General features: G+C 39.2%; 2 protein-coding genes and 1 pseudogene across 5 annotated transcripts; 2 read left to right on the forward strand and 1 right to left on the reverse strand.

Annotated features, from left to right (window-relative positions):
- Window positions 1-994: 994 nt before the first annotated feature.
- LOC111339946 (uncharacterized) lies at window positions 995-5,018 on the forward strand. Its single transcript, XM_022946688.2, has 4 exons — window positions 995-1,015; window positions 2,580-2,674; window positions 3,680-3,823; window positions 4,263-5,018. Exons 2-4 carry the CDS (start codon window positions 2,585-2,587, stop codon window positions 4,407-4,409), a joined length of 381 nt encoding a protein of 126 aa, XP_022802423.1. The 5' UTR covers window positions 995-1,015; window positions 2,580-2,584; the 3' UTR covers window positions 4,410-5,018.
- LOC111339945 (RNA N(6)-adenosine-methyltransferase mettl16) lies at window positions 2,107-18,735 on the reverse strand. 4 transcript variants are annotated; one of them, XM_088743000.1, is made up of 8 exons: window positions 18,315-18,735; window positions 17,462-17,602; window positions 16,667-16,925; window positions 15,500-15,569; window positions 14,275-14,364; window positions 9,663-9,830; window positions 7,605-8,136; window positions 2,107-2,368 (listed from the first exon to the last, which is right to left on the reverse strand). In XM_088743000.1, exons 1-7 carry the CDS (start codon window positions 18,643-18,645, stop codon window positions 7,609-7,611), a joined length of 1,587 nt encoding a protein of 528 aa, XP_088599126.1. In that variant the 5' UTR covers window positions 18,646-18,735; the 3' UTR covers window positions 2,107-2,368; window positions 7,605-7,608. The 4 variants fall into 4 exon arrangements, with proteins under 4 accessions (XP_088599126.1, XP_022802418.2, XP_022802419.2 ...); XM_022946683.2 differs by lacking the exon at window positions 2,107-2,368 and adding an exon at window positions 3,285-4,438; XM_022946684.2 differs by lacking the exon at window positions 2,107-2,368 and having other exon boundaries at window positions 6,920-8,136.
- LOC148717861 (uncharacterized) lies at window positions 10,220-13,828 on the forward strand (annotated as a pseudogene).
- Window positions 18,736-22,571: the final 3,836 nt, after the last annotated feature.

Genomic DNA, 22,571 nt, shown 5'->3' on the forward strand with positions numbered 1-22,571 from the left:
TTGGTGCAAGTGATACTTAAGAAAAACGTCATAGGATAAAAGGAAGGGGTGTGTAGGGAAGATGGAAAAAGAAAACCACAATCTTTCAGTAAAACATTTACAATTAATCGTGTAGCCTGATTGTCCTAGTGATTTTCTGAGATGGATTGTTAATGGCGGTAGTGGGTAATGTTTGAACAACCTGAACGGAAGTCCTCATTCGTGTCAAGAGAAGAGGTATTTTTGTTCAATAGTCAGAGATTATGTAACAAGTATGGTTTCCGAAAATGTGATTGGCTATGTGACTTAGGTCGCATTCGTGCCTTGTGATTGGTTAGTTTTAATCGGTGCAAAGTTAGGTGATTCTGAATGAATACGTTTTGTAGGGTGCCTAGGGAGAGAAGTCGCTTACGTTAGAAGACCTCTTCTCCCTTTCTCTTGATATCTGTCAGTATATCAGTCTATACATCTCAAAGATTGGCAACCTGACAACCTTGGAGTTACTTAGCAGCTAGATTTCCGTCTAGCAGAGAGATTTTGCTTTTTTTTTCTTTTTTTTTTTTTTTTTTCCAAGTCAGTTGTCACAGGTTAATTCCCGGCAGAAATTTCAGACATCTCGCAGCGAAAAGAAACAAAACCAAATTGATGTATACTGCGGTGGGTTTAATCTAAATCACTTTTACTGGAAGGCTTTAAGGAAAAATTTTCATCCAGAGATGCATTTTTATGTAGACATTAAAGCTAAGAAGGCTAAACGCTGAGAGGGTAAAAACTATTTTACGATAGGAACTCGAAGATCTTGTTGGCACAAAGTCGTGAGGTGAAAAACAAGGTTAATCAGCTTACATTTTTTTTTACTCAATAGAATAAATAAATCAGCTTCATAATTCAATCATAGAGTAAAAAATTTAAAGCCTAACAAGGCAATTCTTCTGAAATCTGAAATACCATTTCAGTTGAAGAAGATTCGAAAAATATCATAAACGGGCGTAATGCGATAAACGGCTAATCTCTCGACAATGCGACCTTCGTCAAGGTTAGTAAAATAAGATAAACAGATCGTTGTATTCGAAATTCTATGCTATCAGTGCAGGTTACGCGTGTCACCTGTGTTCGTAAGGATGTGTCTTCAAGTGCTCTCATGAAAAAACCACAACTCTGACTACGACCGTTACAAAAATACACTGAACTGAAAAACTGGCGACTTGATGCCCTCTGGAATAGGGAAGGGAGGGGGAAGGAATCTTGTGGCGATGCTACAGGGCCCTCAAACCCTGTTCTTCTTTCAAGACGACATCTGTTCCTTTTGCTCCCCCTTAAGAACAGACATGTTTAGGTTGTGGCACTAATATCGATGTAATGTAGTCAGTTCTGACATAAGCGGCCACAATCTTTGCAGTCAGAATTTTTTAAAAAAAAAATTTAGTAGCACACTTTAAACCCCCCACTGCTTTCGTTCCACCTCTGTTAAAAGTTTTCCGGTCTAGAGAAAGAATCTGTTCGAGATAGTAAATAGTTAAATAGACCATGTTTACGACTCAAGAATCTGAAAATCATATCCCATTTAGCGGCCCAAACCCGTTTAGGCCAAATAATGGAGTGCTCCTCACCTTTGGGGTTTGATCATGAAAGCTTTTAACAGTAGTCATCCAAATGGAGTCGTGTACCTTACAGAGTTACAATGAGAAATTCCAAGTCGTTTTAGTTTTCCTTTAACATAATCTGTAATCTTAAACGAAGTAGAGAAACAAACCTTTTGTCCACTGAGCCAGATGGAAAAACACCAGAACAGGAAGAATTATCCAAAACAGAACGAAAACGGCTGACAACGGACAAGATTAGCACAGATTTAAGTTGATAATCTTGAAAAATTTAGGGTCTAAGTGTCTCAAGAGAGACAAAGCGTGATTTATCTTCTGTAAGCTCTGGATTTGAAAATAAAAAAAAAAATTGCCAATACTAAAAATATCTAGAAATTACGAAACCCAAGGCTCCTGCAGAAGTAAAGAGATCAGTGACATCTACAATGATCTAGGGGTGGTGAACGCTTTAAATGCCTCAGTTTATCTTACCGCCGCTAAGTCTTTTTCTAATCTCTTTTATTCAGCAAATCGCTTTAGAAACCACTTGTACGCCATAATAATGCCTCTTTAATAACTCAGTTTTCATGGATATTACTAATCGCTCGAGCGTTTTCAATATTTGTGTGTCAAGGGTACGTCAAGATCTACCGTTGAAAAGAACAAGAGTAAACTTAAAAGTTTATCAATAACCTTTAAAGAGTAACCTAAATTAAAATAGGGCTTTCAAATACTCATCTGCCACTATGATCTTGTTAGTAAAACCCAAAGCTCTATTCTGTCTTTCCCCTTGTTTCTTTATGAAACGACTGCAGATGAAATAACGTTTAAAAGATTATCTATAAACCCTATTATAACCAGGCACAAGTTCAGCATCCCTGTAATTTCATAGATGCCCATATGAGGTACTTATATAGGATTAATAGAACTGAACCGAGAAACCCTCCAGAAATTTCTTCGTTGTAATTAGTGCGGATATAAATGCTGAGTTTTTCAATTTCCTTTCTTCACACCGTTTAGTTCTCATGATGAAACTGATGAAAGTACTACTTTTACTGGTGGTTATGGCCTTGACTGTGTGTGAACCCAGACGCATTCGTAACTGGCTTCAAAGCGTAAGTTCATTTTTTCATCTTTTTCTGCTTTTTTCTTTTTTTTTAGCAAAAGCATTCATTCAAGCAAGAGCGCGTGGTAAAAGCGCGAAACAGGAAAAAGTCTGATTGTAGTTTTGGAAGATAAAGACATGTTTTCTCTAACATGGAAGCCGAATTGTGAATGTTCATTGTAAGAAATGTTGGACACTCTTCGCTTTTGAAAATTAGGCTCCATTTTAGTGCTGTATCTCAACTGTAACGTAGGCACAAATTCGGACATCAGTTTTCACTCAAAATAAGGAAAAGCATCATGAAAAAGTCTCTTTTCTAGCTATATCCGTGGTGAACAAGATAAGGTGGTATTCCTGAAAAATCTTTGTTGACAAAGAAAATTAATAGGATGTGAAGGAAAGTAGGGAAAAGTACAAGTACATGGGAAGACTACTGATAGTAAACCTTGGTTTGAATAGAATAGAGGTGTCCTTAAACAAAGTTTTAACAGTTTTAGTTTGTAACAATGATTAGCTAAGCATCAATTTTCAGCTTTCACTCTATGCTATTTCAAAATTCTCAAAATGTACTCAAACATGTACCATCCTGGGATCAAAATGTGAAATCAGAAAAGGTCAACAACGAGGCAAAAGACTTTAATCTAACTAGGAGCAAAAAGTCTTTCTGACAAAATTACTTTACAAAATCGATTGACCAAATCACAAACAAAGGAAAGATATGCTTAGGAGCCATTTTGGCGCCTCCTCGCCTATCATATGCGATAAGAGGATATCCCTTTTCCTTTGGCATGCAGATCTGTTTACTGAACCTGACAACAAATGAAACATTATTGAATTCCTGAAGATACGAACGAATCAGTCATACTAACACAACTGAGTGTAACATGCAATCTGTTTAAAAGTTTTTCTATTTTTATTTTATTTTATCTACCTGTCCACGCTCTTAAGTCCACTAGACAACTGCGAGCTTTACTTAAGAGGAACTCTTAATGTTTTCCTTCTTCCATTTTTTCAGTGCTCTGTTATACGTGGTGCGCGGTGTAACGAAGACACTGAATGTTCTTGCTTAATGAGCCGTACCAGTCCTTCGCTGATCTGTAGTTACAGGAATAGGTGCGAAGACAAAAGTCCTTTGGACGAAATTTGGAGGAAATTACCCGTAAGTTACTTAAATACCGGAAGTGGTTAGCACGCTTAATCTTTGAGCAATTTCAATACTAAGTCCAGCTCACAGGTGATGAGAATACAAAAAAAGTCATCAGCTAAAGTTCGAGTCTGGCATCTTGATGTAACATGTCATTAACTCAACTAATTTACAACGCAATCAATAATCGGATCTTGGGGTTCAAAGGTTGAAATTGCAAAATAGAAACCTGCTGCATTTAAACCATTTACAGTACGCACACTAATCGGATTGAAAATGGCATAGCGTTGTTCACGTTGACTTTGGTGCCTCAACCTCCCTGAATTGACGATGTACGAAAACCTGGCTCATTGAAGAGTTTTCCTACTTGATATATTATTGACTGATGCGAGGGTAGTTGGTCCACCGTGTCAGCTTTTTGTTTACTAATGCTCTATGTACATTTGTCTTCCAGTGTCCCCTTATTTACAAATCACTTTGCACGGAAGATGCCGATTGCCCTTGTAGCGAAGCTCCGCTGATCTGCGAAGACAGGGAATGTGTCAAGGCCAAACCCATTAGGAGACGCCTGCCAGGAACAACACCACTTCCTCCACATTAGAGTTCTCAAAACTGCCCGATCGTAGTTTCCTTTGAGATAAAATAAAACCTTGAGCCCCCCTAATTGGTGTCCACATGCAAGTGTTAACAAGACTTGTGCAACTTGAAGTAAAACATAATGACCAGTTTTCTTTAGAATGTCGTTTTTCAGTTTCCAATGCGTTTTTCCTTCTCCACAAAGGTATCCTTGTTGTTGTGGGTTCATTACTGCCTTTATGGCGTTTTTCTATCAATTCGATCGAGCTGAAAGTAGAATTAAACAGTGCCAAAACTACCTTCAAAATCGTGCCCTTTAGCTCCATTTTCAGATTATGGAATATCCTCCTTCAACTACGTATCCCTCAACATCCTATAACTCACAAATTACATCCGATGCACAAGCCGAAACAAATGAGTTTGCAACTGTAGGGACGAAAAACAAACATGTTTTTACTACTGATTATTAGCAATAGTAGGTTGTGACAGCCACTGAATTACGTGGGATAAAAAGCCAACTGAACAATCATTTCCACGAACAATTTTGGTTCTCTTTACCAAATGCAGCGCAATGCTAATTACTGATTCATTGTGAGTCGCTGGCGTTGAAACTTAATAAACAAATTGCAAATTTTGTTGGTATGTTTCATCTATAATAGAACCGGAGGATAATCTTATCAAGAACTGATTGATCATACTGTTTGTATTCAGAATGTTGAGTTAATCGTGTTTCGTTGTCAACAAATATATCGAATCCCGTATCACTCTGCCGCAAGAGCTCCAATATTCAGATCCGAGAGTTCAGGCCACTGGTCCACAACGTAAAGTAGGGTCAAAACCCATGAAATCACACCAAGACCCAAACAAACCGAAGAAACCGACGGAATAAATTATTTCTAACGCAAATAACGGACAACTCAAAGCGTAAGAAATCTTTCCTTTCCTTAAGCCTTTCTCTTTCTTGAAAAAAAATGAAGGCGTCATCAAATCGAAGGTTTGATTTAAAGAAAGGACAGTGAAGAGACTGTTTTCTACAACGAAAAAATTGGCTCTTTCTACCATAGTAGTTCTGGCCAAGATTTTCAGTTCTTATCAATGCAATGCTTTACGGCTCAACCAAACAGCAGAAAAGTTGATTACGTAACGTTAACGAAATGAAAAAAAAAAAAAGCGAGAACGTTGAGACAAAAGCCAATGGACCAATTTTAAGCTGCTGTACATGTCGTTGATGGACGTTTTGTTAAAAAAGCTGATGAATGCAGTATCGATGACAGAAGCTGTTAAATAAGGCAGATGTTACAAGTCATCGGCCACAAACAGGCTCGAATACAACTTGTTGTGTTGGTAGTCTGGTGGGTTCTTGTCTTTCAGTTATTACGTTTAATGTTCACTTTTAAAGGCGTTTTATTTTCTCTTTAAGTTAACTTTCAAAGCCCTCATTAAAAACCGCACAAAAAATCGCGAATTGAAAAAAAATTCAAACACTTTCGACCTAGACACCCCTTGACCCAGTTTTGATCTCACTTTGACTGATAAAAAAAAAAAAGGAAAAAAGAAAAGAAAAGCTGAAAGAGCTTTAAACAATAGCAAGGCATTCGATGTAAGGTTCTCAATAACCACTGACCAATTATCGCAACCATAACTGAAATAAAACTTCAGTTTTTTTAAACTGATTAGCTGACAAGACAGTTATGCGGCGAATGCGGACCAATATTAGTTAATAATTTGACAAAAAAAAAATCTTGTTAATAAAAGCGATTGACAGTGGAGAAACGCTTGACATTATTCCACGTATTGATCTCAAGGTATGCCACAGTTTAAGTGTCCTGATATTTTCCTGTGGACCTTATCCAATTAGACCAATTTTCTCGAAAAAGGATAAAAGAAATTACTTGTAAATGGGATTTTCTTAGTGACCTTAGCTAAACACGTAGCCACGGAAGCTAACAGACATACAGTGCGTGTAGGAGAGGTGCGACCTCGTCATCTACTTTCTACAAGAAAATGGGGTAAAAAATAGCAGTACTGTTAACTAAAATGTTTAATCCTCCAGTAATAAGGCAAAGGAGCAGTTAATGGAATAAACGTATTAGTTTCTGAAGTGATTACTGTGCAAAGTGCTCGGCAAGTGGAATAGTACTTGATTATCATCTAAAAATTGATGAAAGTAAATCAATCGCCGTTGCGAACTTTGAAGAGCTCGAGCTGACTTTTCGAGAGTCAATCCCCTCGTCGAAGCGCAGAGCTCTGCATACTTTAAAGAAAGCATTCCGACGGATGCGCATTTTGCAGTGCAAGGCACCAGCAAGGTCAAATCTAATCTCGGAATCTAAGGAAACGTCACGGTTCATACGTGCCGGTATCTCCGGTATCTGAAAGGAAAGCGACGGAGTCGGAACGTTTCCATCGAAAAAAAAACAAACAAACAAAAAAAAAAAACAGACTTCTGCAAGCTAGTGGTGCCAAAGTGTTTGCTACTCTCTTTTCAGCCTATCATTCGTAACATTAAAGAAAGGTAAAGGAGTACTCCAAAGACATAAGTAATCCGTTCTTTTATTTGGTATTGCTTCGTTGCGCTCTGTTAGTGAGACTGGTCTTGGTTGAAAACTCGCGCCAAACCCTTTATACTAGAACAGATCGCACATTTTCCCGCGCTTGCGATTGTTCAAGTGAGCTCATTCCTTAGTAATGCACTACACATCATACACTGCGCACACAAGCGCAAAAGCATTCGTAGCCACAGAAAAAAAAAAGTGCGTCCTGACGGTCACATACTCGAAGAATACTTTTAGTCAATACCTTTCTTCGACTTTTGGTTTGCAATAAAACAAACAGTAAGCTGTTCCTCTAGATCAGCACAGCTCACCTATCATGTTATTTCAAGAATTAAGATAAATCAACACTCCCTGTGCCTGCAAAAATTAGCATGGATTACACATTCTCTTGATGAATGCAGTTGAAAGAATCTGATACGTAACTTGAGCCAGTCATATCTACTAAACGAGCACCGTTACCTTTTGTTTTTATTGTACATTTTAAGTCAAAGTAAAGAAGAAAACGATAAAAAAAAAATTAAAGCAATCTCTTACGAATCACCTTAATTCCTGTAATGCGGTCATTACTCTTGTTTTATTGTTATGACACTCTATAATGTATGAAATAACAATAATCAAGCATAGTTCTTGTGTATAATTTCATTAATTATTGGGGATGCACTCACCAGATTACAAGCCTTTCAAAATCTTATTCTGAAGAAACTGGAACAACTGATACAAGTCGTTTTTGTTCTCTCCATCTACCCACATCATTTCTAACACCACAACATCACGTGAAAAGTCACTGGCTATCTCAGCACCAGCTCCCACGCGCAAGGTAAAAGACACAAGAGGTCTGGACGGAGATTCACCCCGATTTGAGTCGCTCTCGATAAAATTCGATGGGTGCCAGTAAGAATCGGAAAACTGGCTTTCGCAGACATTCACATTTCCACGCGTTTCCTCCAAGTTTGGTGCGTCAGTTTCAGATACTGTTTGCATTTTTGTTTCATCCAAAGAGTCTTGTATCACAACCTCGTCCACACAACCTGATAGAGATTCCGATGTTTTTGCTTCAGGAGAGACTACTTTTTTTTTGAGGTTCTCTCGTCGTTTTCTTCTCTGATGTGCCCAGGTCATCTCACAAGCGTGACAGTTTAAAGCGATTATTCCTTTCGATTTGTCCTCTTTTTCTTCCTCTTCTACAATAACCTGCAACTCAAATTGCCACCAAAGTCGAATTTAAGGTTCTAGGCCAAGGGTCCTTTTTCAGCGTCAGCTCTCTTTAATGGTGAACTGAGGTACAGTATACAAATGTTAGGGGGTTTTGAGATTTATCGAATCTAAACATTCGCATTAATAATAATAATAATAATAATAATAATAATAATAATAATAATAATAATAATAATACGTGTGATGCATGATCCTCGCAGTAGAGAGCGCTATTTATGCAATAGCGAAAATCAGACCTGAAAAAAATCAGGCCTGTACGGGGTTCGAACCACTGACCTCTGCGATACTAGTGCAGCGCTCTACCAATTGAGCTAACAAGCCAACTGGGAGCAGGCCGTTAAGTTGATTCGTAATAAACCCGTGATGATAAATCAGTTACATTGTATATATGAAGTTCATATATTTTGAACTGCGGTATTAGATACGTGTGATGCATGATCCTCGAAGTAGAGAGCGCTATTTATGCAATAGCGAAAATCAGACCTGAAAAAATTAAGGCCTATTGCATAAATAGCGCTCTCTACTGCGAGGATCATGCATCACACGTATCTAATACCGCAGTTCAAAATATATGAACTTCATATATACATTGTATCAAATAATAATAATAATAATAATAATAATAGTAATGTTTTTATGAGCGCATTTAAGAATTTCAATGCGCTTACATAGCATAATAAAAATAAAATATAACAATGATACTAAATAAACAATAGAGTGTTTCTGTCGAGGAACTATCGGCTGATAGTTGCCCCGCGGAAATTTGATTTTCTTAAACAAATGTGCTAGCTTTAAGAACATCAAATTTCCAAGGGGCAACTATCAGACCGATAGTTCCGAGACATAAACACTCTATTGTTTTTATTGTTCACCACTAAATTTTCTTCCGCACCTACAGCTTGTCACAAATGTCAATAATTCGCAACCGTACATTGGCTAAATAATACGTTATACCTGTCAGAATTAAAAAGTCACTGTTTTTCCGATCTGCCTAACTTCGCGGCCGTCAAATTATTCAAAACTTTTCACGGATGAGTACTATTAATCCAGGTATTTTCCGCGGACGGGCACTAGGCATCCGGGTATTTTCCGCGGGCGGGCACTAAGGGCTGATAGTGTCTCTCCACGGAGGAACAATATCGCGTCACGTGATCGATTTAAACCAATAAGAACCGGAGAAAATTTAGTGGTGAACTATAACAGTCAGTAGTACCTACACTAGCAAAAAGAAAGTTAAATGGGATAAAAACCTATGTAGTGTTTCACAATACTACGAATAAAATTTCCGTAATAGGAATGTTTTAAGGGCAGATTTAAAATACGAAAGAGAAGCTGCAGATTTAAGAGAATCAGGAAGAGTATTCCATAATATTGGTGCACAGAAAGAGAACGCACGTTCACCGTATGTCACAGAATTTATAGTGCATCAGGAAACAGAGATAATCGTGTAGAGTCGCATTCCTTCTAAACATCGTTTTGATTTAAAAACGATAAATGTTTCTACCAACCTTCAACTCATTCAGTATCTTCTTTATGTGGAGTCCTATATCTGTGACTTTGTCTGGTATCTGAGTTTCTGTCTCGCAACTTGCTGATGTGGTCATGAATTCATTAGGAATAACGAAGAGAAGAGGTTTGACCTTTTTGTTTCGTTTGCGGCGCTTTGAGGGAGATTCCTGAGAGATGAAGAGACACTATAATTAATAGATGATAGAAAGCTCAGTTTCCATTTTCATAGCGCAATTTCTGCGAATTCGGCTTGAACTAAACCGCAGGGGCGTAGTTAGGACTTTTCAAAGAGGATCTAGTCACAGGTAAGAACTTCTGCCCTCCTAACATGAGGAGCATGTTTAACTCTTAAATTGCTCTGTCTTGTGTATCAGCGGGCTCGTCTTCACATGACAATAAGGAACGGCAAATGGAGTATCTAGCATTGATAAACATGCTGTGAAGACTCCCCGGATACATAGGTTGAAAGGTTTGTTTGCTGTCGACAAGAAGGAGGTTACTGGTACGCTCAAATAGCCAGCGCTCCTGAACTGCCCCCAGGCTTCTCATAATTTTCATGGCTGAGGTGGGAATCGTGATATACTGGCGGTTCAAGCTTGCCTTCCTCCTAAAATTTGCATCTTCGGAAGACACTGAAGCCTCAGGAAAGACAGGCATCTCATTTCTCCTGACGGTATCATTGCTAAATCAAACATCAAAGTAATGAGAATAAAGGCAATGATCACCAACCAAAGAACCCCTTCATTACTAAAAAATTCTCCTTGTCAGTACCGTAGCAAACGTCAAAAAAAAAAAAAAAAAAAAAAACAGAATGGGGAATATGCATACTAATGAAAGAGTGTAAAAGTTAAGATAAAAAGGTTTCAGTTTACACTACAAGTCACTCTAAATTGGGGATTGTGCGTGCTCCAGAAAGCTTTTTAATCCTTTAACTTCCCAGGAGTGATTGACATGTAACTTCTCCCTGTGATATCCATACATTATCCAGCAAACAGGTAATGAGAATACTCAAACTTATCCACTAAAAGTTGTTATCCTGGTCCAATAATAATAATAATAATGACAATAATAATAATATAATAATAATAATAATAATAATAATAATAATAATAACAATAACAACGAAGCACATTGACGATTGGAACAATGGATCATCCATGCAACACCTTGCGCTAAAAGCCGCTATTGTTCTTCTCGCTGTTGCGCTACAAAAGCCTGGTCAGAGATCGAAAGCAAAGGAACGTCAAGAATGTCTTGAGAAACGATTAATACTGTGGAGAAATGGCGAGATTGAGTCCCTATTACGCGAAGTGAGAATAATCCAACTGCGCTTATCAAAGTCGAACAAGAATGATCCACCAAATAAAGCACGCACTTTTGCAAAGTTGGTCATGGAGGGTCAGATTAATTTGGCCCTCCGATATCTCAGTCAGGATGATAGCGGAGGAGTATTACCGCTGACCAGCGATGTTGTGAGACAATTGAGAGAAAAACACCCTGATGCGCAGAGGGCCAAGCTAGGGTCGATGTTGTTCGGGCCTGTGGAAGATATACCAGACTTGGTGTTTCAAGGAATTAATGGAGAGCTTGTGAGAGAAGCTGCATTAAGAAACGTCAGCTTTTATAATCGTAACGGTGGCCAATTTACCATTTCAACTTTGTTGATATATTCAAATTATTTCGTTACCCCCACCGACGCAGCCTTTATTCATTAAGAACTAAGGGGTCTGGCGGCCCCTCGGGTGTGGACGCCGGTGGCTTCAAGAGGATCTTGGCATGCAAGTCTTTTAAGAGATCAAGTATCAACCTATGTGAGTCTATAGCTACACTCAAAAGAAGACTGTGCACGGAATTTGTTGATCCGCTGACCATTGAACCTATCGTGGCCAGTCACTTTATTCCGCTTGAAAAGGGTAACGGTGAGGTGCGCCCAATTGGTGTGGGCGAGGTGATTAGAAGAATAATTGGCAAATGCGTCACAAGAGTCACAAAACAAGAAGTGATCGACGCTAGTGGGGCCATGCAGGTCTGCGCAGGTCAGAGGAGTGGCGGGGAAGCCGCAATACATGCTATGCGCAATATCTTTGAAGGCGATGAAACTGATGCCACCTTACTAGTTGACGCCTCTAACGCCTTCAATTCACTAAACAGAGCCGCCGCGCTTAATAACATCAGATTGCTATGCCCATTGATCGCCATCTATGTAACTAACACTTATCGAGTTCCTGCGCGCCTTTTTGTGGTTGGTGGTAGTGAGCTTAAATCTGCAGAAGGAACCACACAGGGAGACCTTTAGCTATGTCAATGTATGCAATTAGTCTACAACCGTTAATGTCGTTACTTCAAAATCGAAGCACTGCAAAACAATGCTGGTTTGCGGATGACACTACTGGAGCAGGATCCCTAGAAGAGGTTAAGCAATGGTGGGATGAGTTGAGAGAGGCTGGTCCGACCCTAGGATACTATCCTAACTCAAAGAAATGCTGGCTTATTGTTAAGCCGGAAAAGGAAGGCCAAGCGAAGGAAATGTTTGCCGTGACTGGTATCAACATCACCACCGAGGGACGCAAACACCTTGGCGCTGCGCTAGGCTCTCGGTCTTATCTTGAGCAATATGTGGGTAGCAAGGTAGAAGAGTGGGTGAAAGAAGTCACGAGGTTGGCGGAGTTTGCAAGATCTCAGCCAAAAGTTAGTTACGCCGCATTCACATTTGGGCTTCGACACCGGTGGACGTACTTTATGAGAACACTGCATGCCGGATATTGAGAACCTACTGCAGCCTTTAGAGCATGCAATCTCGGATGTACTTATACCGTCGCTCATAGAACGTAACTGTTCTGAGGAAGAGCGTAGTCTGGTAGCATTACCGGTGCGTATGGGAGGCCTTGGGCTCATTAATCCGTCTGATACTGCGGATGCGGAGTATTCAGCGTCCGTTAAGGTAGGCGCTCCACTTGTAAGCAAAATAGAGGCGCAATCCCATGAGACCCCAGAAGAGGCCGAGGTACAACGACTGGTATACGTTACCCGGAAAGAAAAGGATGATAGACTTAAAGAAAAGCTCGAGGAGGTGAAGGCCTTATTACCAGACAAGACACAGAGAGCCGTAGACCTGGCCTGTGAAAAAGGCGCATCCAACTGGCTCACAGTTATTCCTCACAAAGACATGGATTTTGATCTCAACAAGCGGGAATTTCTGGACGCTGTGAGGCTTCGATATGATTGGCCATAATCCATCAGTATGCGTTTGTGAGAGCTTGTTTACAGTGGATAACGCGATGATCTGCCAGCGTGGAGGCTTAGTCATTCAGTGTCACAATGAAATACGCGATCTACAGGCCGAGCTGCTCGACATGGTTTGTTACGATGTGCAGGTGGAACCGGCTTTACAACCTATTACAGGCGAAGAATTTCCCAGAGGGACTAAGCAAGCCCCTGACGCACGCCTCGACGTCCACTGTAGGGGTTTCTGGGAGCGACAGAGGGCTGCTTTTTTCGATATAAGGGTGTGTCATCCCAACGCAGACTCATACAGAGATTTTAGCCCCAAGCAGATTTACAGGATTCATGAAAATGAAAAGAAGCGAAAATACAGTTCCCGTGTAACAGAAGTAGAGCAAGGCACTTTCACCCCACTGGTATTTACAACGACGGGGGGGTGGCTGACGAATGCCTGAGGTATCACTCAAGATTAGCCGAGCTATTATCTGCAAAAAAGCAAGAGGGCTACGCCACAACAATTTCATGGGTCAGAGCGAAAGTGTCCTTTGCAATTTTGCGGAGCGCGCTCCTATGTCTAAGGGGATCTAGAACCCCGAGAAGGAGGAACTTCGACATTAAAGACAGGGATCTGGAAGTAAAGAAGGGTCGAGCAAAACTTCCTTAAACTCATCAGTAATAGATTATTTTTATTATTTTTATAGTAAATTTTTCTTATTCTTTTGCGTTGAACTTTTGAAGACTATGTATTTCCTTTGTCAAGAGACTTAAAATTACTGTTATCATTGTTAACACTATAATCATTTTTATTATCATTATTATTATCATCGTTATTATTATCGAAAAGCTCGAGAAGTAAACGTAGACGAGGTGTGTTTTTCTTAGCTTCTGATGGACATTTTAATGTGTTTTTCGATTTTTAGGGTTTTTATCAAACTTTTGTAAATATTTTTGGTGATTTTAAATAATAATAATAATAATAATAATAATAACCTTTATTTAACGTGGAAGAAACACTTAGCTAAAGCTAGTTTACAGGTTCTCCACAAAGAAATAACTGAAACAAATAATTCAAATTGAACATAACATTATTAAGAATCCCAACTGGCCGAAGGCAAACCAGTTGGCTATTTACAAGCACGGCCGAAGATTTGAACTCGGAGCTACCATGAAACAAATCGAGATAGTGGTCAGGGCGGGACTCGAACCCGGGAGCAGCGGATCACGAGTCCGACACGATGACCACTCGGCCACACTGCCTTCTCATTTCTTATTTACAAGGAAGTGTGTAGCAGCAAGAGGGGAGAATAAACAATCAGATTAGTTGGGATTTAAAGGATTTTAACAAATGGCGAACTTTTCCTAAATGTCTATGAATGTCATGTAACTTGCCTGAACTTTAACATCGGGTAAGAAAGACCAAGCCACAGCCCAACGCATGGTGTGTCCCTGGCAAAACTCAGTTGTTGTTACTATCTTGATCTGAAATCAGTTACACAGCTTACTTAATCCTGGAAGAAAATTAAGTTTGAGAGGATACCTTTCTACAAAGACATTTCACAGTTCTATCAAAATTTTTGTTTCAAACAAATGAAGAATTCATGAAAAACCCCAAGCTTCACTTTGTCACAAAGCAGGGTTCAAATTCCAAGGTTTTACAAAGTCACCAATTTACAACCCAAAATTACAATAAGGTCGCCAGAGATAAAATTTTAGTTGATGAAAAAAGGGTAAAATATTCAGACTATTTGTGCAATATTGTATACTTAACACAATTTTTTTTTCATTTAACTTTAGGTAATAAAAACACTGCAGTTTGTTACAAGACTGCCAAACACAAGTCACCCAATTGGCAATTTTCACTGCAATACAGGTTCCCATGATAACCAAACACACCTTGGAGTGCTGGTAATAGGTGACCTCTCGGACACAAAAAATGGTTAATACCTCAAAAAATTATAGACTGTTCACACTGTAGATGAGGTGGGAAATTTTTTTATCATCAGTGCTGTCATCATTGTCAAACAAATACCAATGCAAACACTGTTATTCTTGTTTAATGATGGGTAGGGTAGCACAATTCATTAGCAATTAACATACATGTCTCTTTTTCAGTTTTAAAGTAATTTGGGTAAAAAGGATTTCAAGCATGATAAACTTGTACTTGCTCTGGTCCCATGTATAAATTATCACAATGATAATGACAATGATGCATTTCTATGGTACAATCTCCACATTAACATGCTCTAATATGCTTTACAACACTTTGTGGAGGACTTAAGCCCGGCTGCATTAAGCAGTTTACAATCTTGGAATGAAAATTTTGCAGGTGCCCCCAATTTTTCAAATGTTTCCTGAAAACAATGCCAGAAAACAACACCATGAGCTACATTCCCAACTCTGCAAGAAGTGCATGGGATTTTTAAAATCCTTTGCTAAACAGTATACAAAGAAGAAATAGGAAAGGGTGCTTTCAGCTTATCATCCTTATCTGAGAAAACTAAAGCATTTTCAGATGTTAGAGAAAAATACCGAAAAATCTAGCTTGTAGTTATTTTAACATAAATTCCACTCTAACCAACCAAATCAACATGATGGTAGTTTATAGTCAACTTACACCATTTTCATTGAGACATGCCAGGATGGGTGCAACACTTGACTTCTTTCCAAGCATTGTCGTATACCAGCTAAAAACAGAAAAAAGATTGTACAAAACATTTTGCAGTGTATGATATCCATCAGAAGAATGATAGCAGGTTATAGTGACTGCCCTACCCAGTGAGTAGACTTGTCACACTTCTGAAATTTTTAGTTGTGCACCCATTACAATCAGCTAGTTGAAGTAACAGTTATTGCAATGTCCACAAAGCACAAAGGAAACATGACAAGAAGCCCATGAAAACTTCAAATAAAAACAAGGAAACTGCCAGAAACTTGGAAAAACAAGCATAACCAATCACAGCTGAGCACAACAGCACATGGGTGATGTGTGCTCAGTCCACCTCATCCCCTGAGGAGGACTAGCAGTATACAACTGAAGCAAAACATCGTTATCCACATCCCAAGTGACCACATTGTGAGACAATTAAATGATTACATTTCTCTTTTAAAGTGGTATCTACCATGATGATAAAATAACCACAACCTATTTTACAATAAAAAGAGTGAACAAGTTGCAGAGGGGTCTTAATCTTGTATCTGATTGGTTAAAAAGGTAGAGAAACTGTTTTCAACCAATTACAAAGTTTCATGAAGCATCAAAAGAAGAAATGGCTTTGAAGCAGCTGTTCAGTACGTTTAGGCAATTCTTTACTGGTCAATTCTTTCACATAATTATTCTCCCACCCCACTCTCTTCTTTCCTTTGCCTGATTCATTAGTATGTTGGAAGGTTGCCTGGGATTGACAGTCGCGGCTGGGGTGTGGGAATTTGCTAGCCATAGGGATGGGACACTCTACATATCTACAGGGTAAAGGGTTGTCATTAAACAACTGCTGCCTGCAAAATTTGCCATTTGAAAAAGTGGCCATTGCTGGCTGGATCACTTGGTAAAGCACAATGGGGACTTCTGAGGTTAAACACTTACAATCATTCACCCCCTTTGAAGCAGCTCACTTGAAATTTCAGCCAGCAGTGTAATTTCTTAGCTACAATCCTAGGGGTATGGCTGGCCACGATACAAGCCCCTGAATACCCCAAGCAACAACAATCTCTTTACAGTAAGCCAGATTGTAAGCCTCACAATTGACATAAACTTAGCACAAAACAAAATTCATTACCTCACCTAAAATGCTCCTTTAGAAGCAAACTGTCTTTGATAATTCCTTGGACAAATTCAACCTCACCCCCTCCAGTCACAGTCTCACTTTCTGTTCCAGTACACACCCCACTAGGTGGGGGGCGTTTGTCACTGCGTGTATTACCATAATATGCCTCAAACTCACTGATGAAGAAAGGTGGATTGCACATACAGAAATCAAACTCCTTTATCTCCTCATCTTCTAGGGGTATTTTCAGAAAACTGCCTTGGGTTACTTTTTTCACTACAACAAGATGACAAAAATTAATCACCGAAGTTGTATCCCAACAGTATTGACTCTCTGGGTCATTGTGAAGGATCTTTTACTTGCACCATAGTTGGGAGTCTTGGTGATAGCCTGTGTCCAGACTAAGGAGGGCACATCTGCTCCTGAGAATTGAAACTAGAGGTCATAAACCGAGTCCTAAGTTCAATGGAATCACAATCAAGAGAACTAGAATGTTTCCATTTCCTTTCTTGTGCTAATTATTATTCATGAAAAACCTACAAAGAATCTGCTTAAAAGCTGATAAGGGCAACAATTAGACCAAGCTCTTACATAAATGGCAACCTACTTGCTACTCTTTCATATTCATGTAAATTAATTTTTTCTGGCCTCTGTTACATTTAAAAACAAAAGAATTTCCACACAAAGGTAAGGCCATAAAGGCTAGTTTTCTGGTATATGAAAGAATATTAATCATGCCCACTATTATCAAAGATGTCTGTGAATAACACCCCACTAAATATCATATCTTAAGAAACCAAATATTTTACCACCTTTTATGTTCCCACCAAGACTGTTGCATTTCACATTGTCCTTTGCATAAGAAATTGATGATTCATCCACCTCAGTTGCCAAGAAATGCCAGTTGTTAAGTTTAGCTCCCAGCAAAGGATAAATACAGGAGGCCCCTGAGCCTGTTAATCAAATTACAGTAGATATAAGATCCTTTACCCTTTTACTTCCAGAAGAGTTCAACTTGTAACTTCTCCCTGTAATATCCATACTCTATACAGCAAGCAGGTAATGAGAATACTCAAACTTATCAGGTAGAATTTTTTATCTTGATCTAACACCTTGATCTAATGGGTTAAGCATCCTTTTTTGGACACAATGACCTAAAATCTAGAGATTTTTTTGTGCAACAAACAATAAACGGGTCCAATAATTCCAAAAACAGAAAAACCTAAAATCCCAACACCTGCTCTTTGATTTTTCTGTTGCAAAAAATGACGACTAGGAAAGATCTCTGCATAACCGCCTACTATTCTAAAACAAAGCCATAGTCCCCACGGTAATCTACTAAATGCGTATTAAATGCACATGGGTTGTGGTGAAAAGTTGTCGACGACTGTAACAAAGTTGGTTTTTGATAAAGCCATACCAAAGAACACTTCAAAGTCAACATCCAGTGCACTAAAGATTTTCTCAAAGTGAGCTATTCGTAAACTTAACGTTTTGAATATCTACTGTTGCGAAGATTGCGTGACATTAATTTTGTGTGAGGTGACATTGGTTTATTGCTGAACCCGTCTTCAGAGTGAAATGTCTTTCAACCTCATTATGTCTGAGTGTATATATCAACTTAAATCAACACCAAGTAAGAATACCAAACGCTTCAAGCCTTACCAATGTCAAAACCACGCACCACTGCGTGACGTTGAGCTTCCGGTAGACAAGCAAGTAAGTCCTCAATCCAGAGGATGTAGTTAAGACGCAAAGGAACTGTAGGAATCAGTCGATCCAACGGAATGCTGAGTTTTAAACCAAAATCACTCTCTAGCAATGCACAGGTCAAAGCACGCAGTGCTTCTGGATTTTTGAAGCTTATGCTAACTTCTCCTCCTTTATTCTCCTTTGCAAATTTACGAAAGTATTCAAATTTCTCGGCAAGAATCCTGAAGTCAGGAGGAGAATTTTTGTAAAGGTTTCTTGGATGCATGAAATCATTGAAGCCCATGTTAATTCTATCAAGTGAAAGAATCACAAAATGATGATCCCTCCAAGCCGCACCGCCATCTTGGTTGTTGAGTCGAACAACTAGTGCCCAGACTTCTTTCAGTTGCTACAACCTCGCAACAAGAGGAGGATAGGGGCCCCTTCGCAGACCCTTCCGTACCAAGTCACTGTTGGTGTCACAGTAAGAAAGCACAGATATTTTCGTTCTTTCCTATTGGATACATTTGATTGACAGAAGAGAAAGCTTCGCTAGTAAAAATAAATAAAAACAGAAGAAGTCATGAACCCAAGAAAAATAATATTGCGGGAGGAGTAAGTGTAAAAGTGCTGTAAATGAAAAGTATTCTGCACATTAATTATTAATTAGTTTTTTTTTCATATATTTTTCTTCCCTTATCTATTTTCTGTTTTCGTTCACATTTCATTTTCCGATAATTTGCATCCATTTCCCCACGTTTTTAAAACCAGTTTATGTAAAACTGCAAAGAAAATTTATACCTATGATGCACGATCCTCGCAGTAGATAGCGAAAATCGGACCTGAAAAAAAATCAGGCCTGTACGGGACTCGAACCACTGACCTCTGCGATACCAGTGCAGCGCTCTACCAATTGAGCTAACAAGCCAACTGGGAGCAAGCCGTTAAGTTGATTCGTAATAAAACCGTGAAAGTGATAAATCAGATACAATGATGTATATGAAGTTCATATATTTTGAACTGCGGTATTACATACGTATGATGCACGATCCTCGCAGTAGATAGCGCTATTTAAGCAATAGCGAAAATCAGACCTGAAAAAAAAAAAAAAATCAGGCCTGTACGGGACTCGAACCACTGACCTCTGCGATACTAGTGCAGCGCTCTACCAATTGAGCTAACAAGCCAACTGGGAGCAGGCCGTTAAGTTGATTCGGTGCGGCTATCTACTGCGAGGATCGTGCATCATACGTATGTAATACCGCAGTTCAAAATATATGAGTTTCATATATTTCATTGTATCTGATTTATCACTTTCACCAGTTTATTACGAATCAACTTAACGGCCTGCTCCCAGTTGGCTTGTTAGCTCAATAAGTAGAGCGCTGCATTAGTATCGCAGAGGTCAGTGGTTCGAGTCCCGTACAGGCCTGATATTTTTCTTTTTTTCAGGTCTGATTTTCGCTATTGCTTAAATAGCACTATCTACTGCGAGGATCGTGCATCATTCGTATCTAATACCGCAGGTCAAATTATATGAACTTCATATATTTCATTGTATCTGATTTATCACTTTCACGCGTTTATTACGAATCAACTTAACGGCCTGCTCCCAGTTGGCTTGTTAGCTCAATTGGTAGAGCACTGCACTAGTATCGCAGAGGTCAGTGGTTCGAGTCCCGTACAAGCCTGATTTTTCTTTTTTTTTTCAGGTCTGATTTTCGCTATTGCTTAAATAGCGCTATCTACTGCGAGGATCGTGCATCATACGTATCTAATACCGCAGTTCAAAATATATGAACTTCATATATTTCATTTTATCTGATTTATCACTTTCACTGGTTTATTACGAATCAACTTAACGGCCTGCTCCCAGTTGGCTTGTTAGCCCAGTTGGCTTGTTAGCTAAATTGGTAGAGCACTGCACTAGTATCGCAGAGGTCAGTGGTTCGAGTCCCGTACAAGCCTGATTTTTTTTTTTTTTTTTTTTTTCAGGTCTGATTTTCGCTGTTGCTTAAATAGCGCTATCTACTGCGAGGATCGTGCATCATACGTATGTAATACCGCAGTTCAAAATATATGAGCTTCATATATTTCATTGTATCTGATTTATCACTTTCACTGGTTTATTACGAATCAACTTAACGGCCTGCTCCCAGTTGGCTTGTTAACCCAGTTGGCTTGTTAGCTCAATTGGTAGAGCGCTGCACTAGTATCGCAGAGGTCAGTGGTTCGAGTCCCGTACAAGTCTGATTTTTTTTCAGGTCTGATCTCGCTGTTGCTTAAATAGCGCTATCTACTGCGAGGATCGTGCATCATACGTATCTAATACCGCAGTTCAAAATATATGAACTTCATATATTTCATTGTATCTGATTTATCACTTTCACGGGTTTATTACGAATCAGCTTAACGGCCTGCTCCCAGTTGGCTTGTTAGCTCAATTGGTAAAGCGCTGCACTAGTATCGCAGAGGTCAGTGGTTCGAGTCCCGTACAGGCCTGATTTTTTTTTTTTTTTTTTTTTCAGGTCTGATTTTCGCTGTTGCTTAAATAGCGCTATCTACTGCGAGAATCGTGCATCATACGTATCTAATACCGCAGTTCAAAATATATGAACTTTATATATTTCATTGTATCTGATTTATCACTTTCACGGGTTTATTACGAATCAACTTAACGGCCCGCTCCCAGTTGGCATGTTAGCTCAATTGGTAGAGCACTGCACTAGTATCGCAGAGGTCAGTGGTTCGAGTCCCGTACAGGCCTGATTTTCTTTTCAGGTCTGATTTTCGCTATTGCTTAAATAGCGCTATCTACTGCGAGGATCGTGCATCATACGTATCTAATACCGCAGTTCAAAATATATGAACTTCATATATTTCATTGTAACCAAAATTTATACCCCTACCCAAATAAGTATCATCATGTCTATTCAATTTAATTTAATTTAATTTGATTTTAATTTAATTCAATTTATTAGATTCGCCGACAGGCAGGGACACCGCAACAGCTTGCGCCAATTACTTCGGGCCCAGTAAACCCACCCATCCCATCCTATGGGAGGACATCCACCACACAGTAATCTCGTGCGTGGGAAATTAACGTCTCCTACCCCTAACCCAGCAGGAGAGGGGGCCTACAGTTTATTCGTCCTTATCCGAGAAGACTAGAATATCTATCTATTTCTTGATATTACAGAAAGGTAGCATATTCTCCTCAGTTATTTTAAGACCCTGAGTGTTAGTCCGGCCTGGGTTGAACCCTCGACTTCTACACAACAGTCCGGCGCTCTACCAATTGAGCTAACGACAAAACGAATGTAAGTCTGGATAATTCATTTCTTGTTTTTCTGATCATAGAAAGTACTAGGCTTGATTAACAACCACTGTTCGGGAACCGGACTCCCCGAGAGGAAGGCAGAAGTTGAGCCTACTAAAATACCATATTTCCCGAAGTGCCCGGGCGCTTATCTGAAACTTCGCTCGAGGGAGCGCTTATCAAGTAGGCGCTGTAATAGGAAAAAATTAACAGAAGAGATAACAAACAGAAAGGAGCTCTGCAAGCAGATATAGAAAGAAATATCTGTACTGATTCCGCTGTGTTGAAGCTTCAAAAGCTGTAAATAAAGTGGCAATAGAAACAGGTTTTCCTTGCACCTTACTATTTAAGAGTGTGAGTCAGGAGGGGGGCTCCTATTCGAGAGGGACCCTGTTTGATTTGACATAATGGCTTAGGGGCTAGGCGCTTATTCGGTTGAGGGTGCTCATTAGAGCGTGGACGCTTATTCAAGGAAATCAGTCAATCTTTATTTAGCCACGGAATCCTTATCACTAATAAGTAGTCTTCAAAAGAGCCGTGCACATTAAACTAAGACTTAAAAATTAACCTATAATAAATACTAGTACTTAGATAGAGGAATCGTAATGCACAATGTATTAACCTATAATGTACAATGAATTAACCTATAGTGTACAATGTATTAACCTATAATAAAATCCTAGATAGAAGAAACTTAATGTACGTTAAATCAATTATCTTGCCTCTTTTGGATTATGGTGACATTGTGTTGGGAGACAAATACAACAAAACTCTAATGGCTAAAGTCCAGTTATTGCAAGGCAAAGCCGCTAAATTGATCCTTGACAAAGCTAAACACTCTTCCGCAACATAGGCAATTGATGAGCTTGATTGGCTAGTTTTATCAGAAAGGTGACGGCAACACCGTCTTT

The sequence above is a fragment of the Stylophora pistillata genome, chromosome 13, assembly GCF_964205215.1.
Source record: "Stylophora pistillata chromosome 13, jaStyPist1.2, whole genome shotgun sequence".
NCBI lineage: Eukaryota > Metazoa > Cnidaria > Anthozoa > Scleractinia > Pocilloporidae > Stylophora > Stylophora pistillata.

Excerpts from the sequence above, each read along its gene's own strand:
- LOC111339946 (XM_022946688.2), top strand. The coding sequence starts at position 2,585 with ATGATGAAACTGATGAAAGTACTACTTTTACTGGTGGTTATGGCCTTG. Across the intron at positions 2,675-3,679 it reads TTCGTAACTGGCTTCAAAGC|TGCTCTGTTATACGTGGTGC; the intron begins GTAAGTTCATTT and ends CCATTTTTTCAG. Across the intron at positions 3,824-4,262 it reads AAATTTGGAGGAAATTACCC|TGTCCCCTTATTTACAAATC; the intron begins GTAAGTTACTTA and ends TTTGTCTTCCAG.
- LOC111339945 (XM_088743000.1), bottom strand. The coding sequence starts at position 18,645 with ATGGGCTTCAATGATTTCATGCATCCAAGAAACCTTTACAAAAATTCT. Across the intron at positions 17,603-18,314 it reads GGTGCGTGGTTTTGACATTG|GCTCAGGGGCCTCCTGTATT; the intron begins GTAAGGCTTGAA and ends TTTGATTAACAG. Across the intron at positions 9,831-14,274 it reads TACCCGATGTTAAAGTTCAG|GAATCTCCCTCAAAGCGCCG; the intron begins GCAAGTTACATG and ends TTCATCTCTCAG.